The sequence below is a fragment of the Lygodium microphyllum genome, chromosome 16 (assembly GCF_053477565.2).
Source record: "Lygodium microphyllum isolate KBCC chromosome 16, Lygodium_microphyllum_v1.1.10, whole genome shotgun sequence".
In the NCBI taxonomy this organism is placed as follows: Eukaryota; Viridiplantae; Streptophyta; class Polypodiopsida; order Schizaeales; family Lygodiaceae; genus Lygodium; species Lygodium microphyllum.
The window spans coordinates 79,406,010-79,417,162 of NC_141150.1; the positions used below are offsets into that span (position 1 = coordinate 79,406,010).

At 40.8% G+C, this 11,153-nt stretch overlaps 1 protein-coding gene across 1 annotated transcript; it reads right to left on the minus strand.

The window, feature by feature from the left end:
- Nucleotides 1-1,749: 1,749 nt before the first annotated feature.
- LOC148023016 (pentatricopeptide repeat-containing protein At1g06140, mitochondrial-like) lies at nt 1,750-5,819 on the minus strand. Its single transcript, XM_087696003.1, has 2 exons — nt 5,472-5,819; nt 1,750-5,383 (listed from the first exon to the last, which is right to left on the minus strand). Exons 1-2 carry the CDS (start codon nt 5,694-5,696, stop codon nt 3,395-3,397), a joined length of 2,214 nt encoding a protein of 737 aa, XP_087552129.1. The 5' UTR covers nt 5,697-5,819; the 3' UTR covers nt 1,750-3,394.
- Between the last annotated feature and the right edge of the window lie 5,334 nt (nt 5,820-11,153).

An 11,153-nucleotide genomic window follows, 5' to 3' on the forward strand; every position in this document is an offset into this window, starting at 1 on the left:
AATTTAATTGTTGTGGCTAGTAGACCTAATTTTTTAAGCAAGAAATAATAACTAAATTGATTTTTAACATTTTAATTTCAAAATTTAATTTAGTTTAGTTAAAATTTATTGAAAATTGCAATTAGGCTACCACTTTGGTAGAAACTTGCCTATGCAAATGAGTGAAGGCTAGTTGTACAAGTGGAGGTTGAGATTGAGAGAGGAATAGAGAGAGACAAAGATAGAGACAAAGACAAAGAGAGCATTTTGGAATTCAATCAACATGAGGGGAGGCCATAATAGCTATTGTCAGCTCTTAGAGGGTTTTCTAAGCAAATTGAGTAACCATTGTAGTTGACAATAGCCTGTAGAGGCCTAGAGTAGACTGGTGCTACTATTCTAAGTAGATACGACAACAGTTTGAGGCCTTATGCACAGTAGGCGATTGCATTCTGGCTACATTGGAGCTATTGGCCGACAATTTAGCCACTTTTTGGTAATAAAAGTCTGATTTTTTATCTCTTCTCAGTATTTTCTCTCATCCTCTACCCATCTTTGAAGTTCTCTTAGCAAATCTCAACCATTTCAACCATTGGAGGTAAAGAATTAGGAGATTCACAACTATGAATCCTAATTTACAACATAAATTCAAGTTTAGTACTTAAATTTTAGTAACTAGAATCTAGGCATTGCAAAGAATTTCAAGAGACCCACCATACAATATTAAATTTGGGATAGAATTTAATCTTATGAGGAACAAAATGAAGGCCAATCCCCAAACAGATCAAGGGACAAATGAATTTGAAGACTTACTATCATTTCTGACAACAAGAAACATTGGAAACCAAAGGAGATTTGAGCAATCTTAGTGTACTTCCAATTGCAATGTAAGTTAAAGGGGTATCAAAAGGGGCATGAATTCTAGAGACAATTGGGTTCCCAATGTCCAAGATTGATTGGTACCATTTGTATTTCAATTTATGTGAATTTTGTGCTTGCTATAATTAATGTTAAATTAGATCATTGCTACTCTTTCAAAGAAAGGCAAGTTGATGTCAAATTTTATGTGAATCTCTCAACAAGGACAAATGCAATTGGGGCAATTAAGTGAAGTACAACAAGAAACATCTTTAGATGTGGTAACTAAGGTTGAAAGCTTGAGTATTTGAATATTGATGCCTCACTTTTGTTTGGTTTTGTTAAGAGCAGCATGAGTATTGAAACTAACACTACATATTTTGATGTTAAGTGTCATGAGTGGGTAGTCCTTGCACAACAATACATCTCAATATTGATCATACATGTATAAACTAAAACTAATGACTAGGTGGAAGGGCTGAGAGTGAACTTGGACTAGATTATCTAATCATGTAACAAGGATCAATAATTCACATGGTTGACTTGACCATTCATCGGGAGCTCTGATTGAAGTTCTAAAGGTCTTGTAATCAAGGGCTTCAAGGCTACCTGTCCAAGTAAAAATTGTGAGATGTGCCAATTGAACTCAAGACTTAGGTCATAGGGTCTTTGTTAGCATCACGCATTAGGGCATGTGCTTTCACATGGTACAATGGCATGGTGAATCCTTCTTCAAAAATTATTCCTAGTTTACTTGCAGTAAGAGGTAAGAACTATGAATAAAGTTGATTTTTTCTTACTTGTGATAAGCAACCCTTCTCTTCAGGAATTAAGGTAGTCCTTGCTTTGGAAAGTGAATAAAAAAGAAAATGGCAATGTGCCAATGCACACTAGTGTGCAGTTAACTTATTCTTATTTGTGAAAAGCAACCCTTGACTTGGGGGATTAAGGTAGTCCTTGCTTTGGGAAGTGAAGAAAAAACAAGTTGGCAATGCACTAATGGATACTAGTGTGCACTTGGTTTCCTTTTTCTTTTTCTTTTTCTTTTTTCCCGGAGAAGACTTGAATTTATGCCTCTAGGATGTATCCAAGGTTTGATCTCAACACAGCCATGTACACACCCACATGCTCAAACCACTTGGACTAGAACCCCATTGGCCCCATGCACATTTCTTGTAAAAGTTCACACTTCTGGAAATGCTGTTACCCTGGCTCTCTTCTCAAGGGAAGAACAAATATAATGCTAATACAACAGCCAGTCAAATATGGGGGGATCCCTAAGTGGAGAACTGCGCCAATCTACCATGTATGTAAGGCAGCCTCTCATCTCCTGCTCATGTAATCTGAGTCAACCTGCAGCTCTCCCACCATCTGCCTCTCACAGTATGAATGATAAACAGGTAAGGGTCTCTCAAGTAGAAATAAGCTGCTGGTCTATTCCACCCTCACTGCACCTTGCTATGCAGATGAAACAAGCTATTATAATGTTACAATAAACAGGTAAGGGTCCCTCAAGTAGAAATAAGCTGCTGGTCTATTCCACCCTCACTGCACCTTGCTGTGCAGATGAAATAAGCTATTATAATGTTACCAATGAGCTCACATTATGACAGTGATGAGGGGTCCACTCTCACTAAGAGAAGCCTGGAAGGGGGAGTCAGGCATGGCATTCTGCTGCTGAGCAGGTATATGATTGGCTCTGCACCCCTGAAAGTCCTCATATCCACAAGCAGCTACTGCTCCCAGGTCACTCTTGTTTAGCCCTGAGTGCCATTAAATACCAATCTGAGGGCTCTCCTACCCAGACCTCCCAAGCCCTAGATACATGGCCACATCACAGGGAGAGCCTGTGTCAAGTCTCTGATATGGTTGGATGGGACTTTAGTACAAAACCAGTTCAAAGATTCTGCTCCTATGTTTCACTTACAACCCCACTGCCTTGTGCTGGCAATGTGCACAACTATTACATTGGGCTAACCAATGATCTACTTCTCATGAATGCCATTCCTGCTTTTAGCACCAGTGACATGCAAGGCATTCAATTGCAGGATACATTATATCAGTACCCCACAATGATTATGACAAGAGTTACTCTTTACTTTGACTGTGCTGGATGAAGTAGCACTTAACTGAATCAGAGTTACTCTTTACTTTGACTGTGCTGGATGAAGTAGCACTTAACTGAATCAGGTTAAGTGTGAGACTAGAAAGTCCACAAGTTGTGCAATTCCGATTGCACTACTTTTGAAAGCATAATGTTGAAAGTTGCATTCCCTTTTCTCAGTGGTCTAAACACTTAAGATGTCAATGCATTCCATCATCTAGATATAGATTCTGCAATTCATTATCTTCAATATATGCTAACAACACGTATAGTGTCTCTTTGGGCTTATCAAACCATGCAACAGTCAACTTCGCATAAAATGTCTGTTTTGCTGTAAGTCTGCAAAAGCAGAATTGGCATTTTGTGCAAAAAGCATTCTAACTTTTAGCTTTGCGGGCATCCTTATTATTGGACCTAAAGTGAATGGATAACCTTTCATATCAGTCCATTCTTCTAACATGCTTGCTTTTCCACTCTCATCGCTTCAACCTTGTCTGCATCCTCTTGCCTACCAGCATCTGCATAGATGTTTCTCATACAAATATAAGCTGCAACCTCCTTTTCATTTAATTGAATAACATGTTCAAATGCCAGTCTGCCAAGCTTCATATTCCCCCACTTATGGCATGCACCCAACATCGTAAGCCAGATAGTGAGATCAGCACAATATGGCATATCCTTTAGGATTGTGATTGCCCTGTCTAGGTGCCCTGCACGTGCAAAGAGATCAACCATGCAAGTGTGGTGCTCTAGAGTTGGGATAAGACCATAGCCAGTTCCCATGGTATCAAAGTACTTCTGGCCTTTATCGACTAGACCTGCATGACAACATGCATTAAGCACACTTGTGAATGTGACCAAATTTGGCTTTATACCTTCCTCTACCATTCTGTTAAATGAGGAGAAAACAAGTTCATCCTTTCCTAGCAGAGTATATCCATCAATTAGCACACTCCAAGCAACCACATCCCGATTTGGAAGTTGGTCAAACACTTCTTGTGCATCTGCAAGCAGGCCACATTTGCCATACATATCTACCAATGCAGTGCCAACAATAAAGCACTTTTCTAGCAACCCCTCTCTCACAATGTCAGCATGTATTTGTCTCCCCTTATCTGCAGCTCCTATGCTGCCACAGGCTTTCAATATGCAAGCAAAGGTGAATGCATTTGCAGGAGGGCCCTCCAGTTGCATTCGCTCAAAATACTCCATTGCTTGCTCAGCTTGCCTATGTTCAGCATATCCTGCAATGAGCGCACTCCAAGAAACCACATCCCGAACTGAAAGCTTCTCAAATACTTCCTGTGCTTCTGCAAGGAGGCTACACTTGGCATACATATCTACCAATGCAGTGCCAACAACTACATGTGTTTCCAGCAATGACTTTTTCACAATCTCAGCGTGTACTTCTTTCCCCTTTTCTGCAGCTCCTGCAATGCCAGAGGCTTTCAAGATGCAAATAAAAGTAACTACATCTGCTGAGAGGCCCTCACGTTGCATAGTTTCAAAACACTGCAGTACTTGCTCACCATACCCATGCTGGACATATCCTGTAATCAGTGCATTCCATGTGATCAAATTATGGTCTGGAAGATTGTCAAACACCTCTTGTGCTTTTACGAGCAGCCCACATCTGGCATACATATCTACCAATGCAGTGCCAACAAAAATATTTTTTCCTAGCAACCCCTCTTTGAATATATCAGCATGTATTTCTTTCCCCTTTTCTGCAGCTCCTATGCCAGCACAAGCTTTTAAGGCAGAAACAAAGGCAACTGCATCAGGAGAGAGACCCTCAAGCTGCATTTGTTCAAAACATTTTAATGCTAGCTCACCATGCCCTTGTTGAGCATATCCTGAAATTAGTGCGCTCCATGACACCACACTCCGAACTGGAAGCCAGTTGAACACAGTCTGAGCTCTTGCAAGTGAACCACATTTAGCATACATACTGAGTAAGGAGTTGCCAACAAATTTATCCTTTTCCAACCATCCCATTCCGATAATATTAGCATGCACTTGGCTGCCTCGCTCCAGATCTTTCTGCTCGGCGCAGATCTTCAGTAAGGCAACAAACCTATGTGACACACCGGTGTGCTGTTGCAATTGTGATCGACTTTTTCCAACATGAGATAAAACCGCCTCACCTCCTTGATCTTCATGCCCTGTGTTATAACCCTTCTTGCCTGTGTGCTGTTGCGATTGTGATCGACTGTTTCCAACATGAGATAAAACTGCCTGACCTCCTCGATCTTCATGCCCTGCATTATTACTCTTCTTGCCTGCCAAACACTCTCCTTGTTCTCTTCCTTCTCCTTCTGGTACTGACTCTTCTTCTGCTATTAGTTTCTTGGTTCCGGTTCTCTTTGAGCCTTCTTGAATGCACCAATTGTACCTCCATAAAGACAGTTTGAGCTTGGGGCCTGGAGAATTTGGATTGGTCTGTGAGCAAATCGCATGTGCACTCTTATAAAGTCAGGAAGAATTCCAAAAGCAAGGAAGAGGTCCCCTGACTACTGTGTAAACTTACTTCAATAAGGGCTTTCCTGAGGTATCCCTTGCTTGAAAAGGTTCCTTGTAGCAATTGATGCTGATCCAGCTTCTGTTCTTCCTTCTTCTTCTTCTTCTTCTTCTTCTTCTTCTGGTTTGGTGGGTGAAATGTGCACACTGTGTCGGCATCGTCCAGGTAACAGTTCGACTCAACGAGCATCCTTGCAGAGCAGCAGCAATTCAGTGAGGACGATGACGACAGCATGTGCAGAGAACTCGTCGGTATATTGTGAATCTATGATGAGATGACAAGGACGACTGAGGATGATGGGACCGCAGCGGCCTCAGAAGCAAGGCCTCGTTGTTGGGAGCAATGTTTAATAGCGGAAAAAATACAAATACAGACAACAATTCTTTGTAATGCGGCTTAATTATATATTTCATCAAACGGGCAAAGTAAAAGTTTTTACAACGTGGCATCAAGTCATGAGACTAAGCTTTTTTTGTAAAAAAGCCTGTAAATCTAGTGAGAGCTTCTAAGCTACTTCATCAACACTCTAATTTCAGAAGTTAGTAATTCCCAGCACTCATCATGAGGTTTCTAGGGTCCTCTCCTAAAAATGTAATTATTTCTTCTCCCCCATATAAACTTGAGAACAACAGCACTAATCGTGGAGATTAGTTTCCAAGTTGGCTTCATCTAGATTTCTAAAATCAGCAAAAAAGGCAACAGATATGGTGAATTGATTCTTGAGGTTGGCTTCATGCAACAATGCTTGATTCTACTCCAAATTGGCCTAGCGTGGACACATTCCCAAAAGAGATGTTTTTTGTCTTCTACTTTATTATAGAAGGAGCATAGTGGCGATATTTGCACATGAGAAGCCAGACTCTTCCTCATTGGTAGTCTCTTGAGAAGGAGACGCCATCTAAATACATTTAGTTTGTAGGAAGGAGTGGCTGACCACACCCTCTTCAGTTGTGTTACCCAAGTGAGCAGCCTTGTACGAGGAAATATCTTCTTCCATCTAGAGGAGACATTCATACTTATGATTGGGTTCAACCCTACAAAGTCTCTTTTCTTTCTACAATGACCAAGTCTTTTACCATGATGTGTCTCTAGGGAATGAATCACAGGAATAGACCTTGGCATGATTGAGGCTGGCCAGTCATCCCTAACTTCCATGAGTGTAGAAGTAAGCCAATCCTTCTGTCTATTGGTCAGCTGAAACTGCTCCACTATCCAATCAATATCATGAAAGCAATGATTTTGCTCATCCCATATGTCCAGCCATGTTCTAGTCCCTTGGAGATAGAGTGTATGAACCATTCTGCTATCACGTAGTGTTGGGGTGCTCTGTGGCTCATAGGCAAAGGGTTAAGCCATATACCCCTGCTGAGTGATGCATCACCATTTCTGTTGCATTAAGCAGGCCATGCTGCCTTTGCAATTGTCTCCCGCGACAAACAAGCCAAGGCATGTGCAACTTCAGATTGTGGGATTCTAATTGGTGCATGTATACATCAAAGGATATCTTACCAGTCCACTACCTCCCAGACCACACCTTTGATAGGCACACAAGAAATCCAATGCTAGAATAAGAATCGCCCATGGCTATCCACTATTGATTTGTTTCAGGAGCTGTAGAGACAGAGCCTATTAGATTTATCATGAAGAGATTCCAAGCTTGTACCACCATCCCTCCTATCAGTGGTAAGGGTATCCCAGCCAACCTGTGGGTGGGGCTTTCCATCTTTGTGTGTCGAGAAGAATTTGCGAAACACCTGCTCAATTCTCAACAAGATTTGCTAAAGCTAATCAAGGACCCCAAGTAGATAGTGTTGGTTGTAGCCAAGATGGTCTTGATGAACGTGAGCTTACCTACAAAGATGAAGTGAACATGCTTTCAAATGTCCACCTTAGCCTCTAGCTTAGTGTACATCCACCTAAAGCGCTGACTCATGGTAGTCCAACCTCGATTGGACACCCGAGATGCCGGATGATTTCCCCTTGCTGAACCATCCTAAAACCATAATCCTATAGCCAGGGTTCAGGATCCTTCTAGGAGAGAAGCAGTAGCTTAGTTTTGGCCTAACTGATCTTGGATGCGGAGAGAGTTGTGAATTCGTTGAAGACATCAAGCAGACCATCGACATTGCTTATCCGTAGCCACAATACCTGCATTGTCATCCGCAAAGAATTGTGCTACCACCTGTGAACCATCAGGGAGTGCTAGTCCCTTGATCACTCCATCTTGGACCCTCTTGTCAATTTTCCTAAGTAGAGGATCTGTAATGAGAGCAAAGAGGAGGGGTAGCACCCCTTCCTAATTGATCTCTTCAGTAGAAAAGGAGCAAAGATTAGTCCATTTACATTGACAGAGGCTGAGGCATTTTAAAATAAAGCTTGTACCAAACTAATGAATACTAGTCCAAATTTGAGTGATTTTAGGACACCTATTATGAAAGACCAACTAATCCTATCATAGGCTTTGTCTAGGTCCATATTGACCAGGACAAAGCCCGTACTTAGGCTTAGAGTGTGATCTATAGAGAAAACCAGATTTAATACTACGTCCTAGATACTCCTACCAAAGACAAAGCCAAACTGTTTAGGGTGTACAATTTTGGCTAAAAGATGCTTGATTCTTACAGCAAGTGCTTTGGCTAGCACTTTGTATGAGAAGCTCAACATTATCAGTGGTCACCAATTTGCTGATTTTAACCTGTTGATTGACTTCGGGACTAGCTTGATGAGGCCCCGGTTATGACAATTCTAGCTTGCCTAACATGATTGACCATATCAACCAGGTCTTGAGCACAAGTGTCCCATGTCTTTTGAAAAACTTAATGGGCAATCCATCAATTCGTGAGGACTTCCCCACCTTCATTTACATCAGCACATACTTCAACTCCTCTTGGGAAAAAGGCCTCTCCAATCTAAGGACTTCCACTGGAGGGATAGGCTTGATTACTTCACCTAAGAAATCATCTAGCTTCCTGTGATAATCTTCTGGCTCCAGTGGATCTGAGCCAACAATGGCAGCCAAATGCTTATGAAAAATTGCAGCTATCACTTCATCCTCGTATACTGAGTCTCCACCTACATTCTCTATGCAAACAATGGTTTCCTTTTTTTGTTTTATCTTAATCGAGTTGAAGAAGAAGGTATTCGATGCATCCCCATACAACTCCCAGCTTCCCCACAAACTATATTTTGGCTACTTGCATAGAGATTTCCTCATGTTCTTTAAGATGGATCTCAACATCACTTAGGAGCCTTTGTATGTAGACATCATTCGGGTATCACACTAGGGACATATTCAATGAATATCTTGCATTTTTAACATTAGCTAGTTTTTTCCTTCTAGATGTAGCTAATCTTCTTCCATGCCTTTTGGTGAAATCCGTGACAGCCTTTAGGCATTTCAACCACCTGAAGTCTGGATTGATATTGGGATCCTGAGCTCTCATCCAAACTTGCTTGACTTCATTGCAATAGTATTGGTCTTCAAGAAACGAAGTATTCATCTTGAACAAAGGAGGGCCTCCCTGGCCTGCTTTACTGAGGTAATCATCCTTAGGGTTATCAATATTTAGCACATGATTAGAAGAAGCGACATCATGCAGTCCTCTGAATGACAGCCTAGACCCAATCCATCAACCACCTTATGTAACACAGTGTTAACCTCAGCACAAGAAGAAAGTGGAAAAAGTGGAAAGTGAAGTGGAAATCGCAAGTTGAGTCACCTAAAAGAGGTAGCCTAGGAAGGAATTAGACGCAGCAAAAGAGGCAGGATTCCTTCCTGGACCCTAAAACTATTGTAAAAGAGCACCATGCTCCCTCCTCTGTGAAAATTGTAAAAGGTAGGTGGGCATAGGTAAGAAAAAAGGCAAATAGAAGGCACAAAGTGGGAAATGGAAAAAGGACCTTCCCACAAAGGGAAACCTTCTCATTTATTTATCCATTAACAATATGGCTGAGCTAATAGCTCAAAAGCATAGGCCACAACTAGCAGATTGGATGGGGATAGACATATTCACAAAAGTTAATATAAGTTGTTGCATTGAGTGTGGAATCACTCATATGTATCAGATTGTCTAGTAGTGACATGCAAGGTGTCTACTAGCACCCTAACTAGGTCTATCGTGCCTAACATTTGAAAGTTCAAAGCCACCAACATTCACATGAAAGACAAAGAGTTAATACCTCTAGCATATCTTAGGTTCAAGCTAACTACCAAGTGAGAGATCATCATTGATACTCTCATTAATGAAGATTTCAATTACAACATCCTAACTTATGATGTATGGATTGAGATTGGTCAACCTGAACTAGTCGGCAAATGTAGTCATCAAGCCTTTTGGAGAATCACCTTATCCCCTCCTAAGACAATGCAAGATTCTTCAAGCTATAGAGATTGAGAACCTACCCATCATTTTCTACGTGCTTCAAAACTAAGAAGATATAGGTGAGGAAGTCCTACTTGGATGACCTTTCAAGTGTGCAACCTAATGTGATGTGGACTACATGGCATAATGCATACACTTGAGCTTGCCAAACGTCAATATTATAACAACTTTTAGTAAAGGTAACCTTGTCCCTTCTCCAAGAAATGGCAAGCTACTAGGAAATACCAAACGAAAAACCAAATCTACTAAGAATACTACAACAACTTCTCAAGTTGTTAGAAATATAAATACATGCAAAAGTAGAAGGAGACCCAGGGTATATAATCAGAAGAAGCATTGATGGAGAGCTAGCACAAAGCTGTGATGGGTTCCCAAGAATGATTGAATGTTCAAAGGTTTTATTCAGGAAATTATTGGATTTGGTTTTTATTGAATCCATTGCAAAGCCACCTCCACTAACCATAGCCCAAGTCCCATCAAAATCCAAGCAAAAGAGAAAGAGACCCAAACATAGATCTAGGTCCAGGACTAAGATGCTTGAAGAGCCAAAAACAAACAAGTTAGTGATTGATGACAAAAAGCTAGTTATTATGACACCAACATCCACAATTTGGGAAAACCAACCACTTGAGTTAACTGCTAATTCACATGAGGAACTAGTAGTGTCTAAGAAGGCATTGAGTCATGAGAAAGAAAGAATTCAACCACTTTCCAGTTATATTGCTCATGAAGAAACAACCGGTTCAAAGAAGGAGAAGGTAGAGCCCTTAAGTGTTGACAAGAAATAACCCTTAGTTGTTGTTGGTCCTTCAAAACAATGAGAGTCTCCCAAAAACAAATAAGCTTTATCATCCAAGCTCAAATTGAAAATCCAATAGTAGTAGCCTAGTATAGTTGCTCAATCCTAGAAAATGAATCCCTAAGTGACATGCAAGAAAACGTCACAAGGTCTACAACCTCCCTCTGAGAGTGTTGTCAAAAACAAATCTGGAAATTCCAAGGCCAAGACTACTTTCCATTGGTCCAAGGATCATAGTACATAGTTATCTTTAAGTGATACAATTGACCAATCCATTACATCAGAAGTTACTACTTCCAATTTTGATGTGGATCCCATACAGTCACAACTTTTGGCTATGACCCAACTTGTCACTTCAACTAAGGACCAAGCCTCTATTCACAAAAGAATACTAACTCTAGCCCAAAGAGAACATTGAATCCAATAATTCATAAGTCTCATTCTTCTTAGTGAGAAGCTCCAATGCATTTAAAGCGAGTTACAAGATCTCTCATGGAGGCTTTAGAAAAT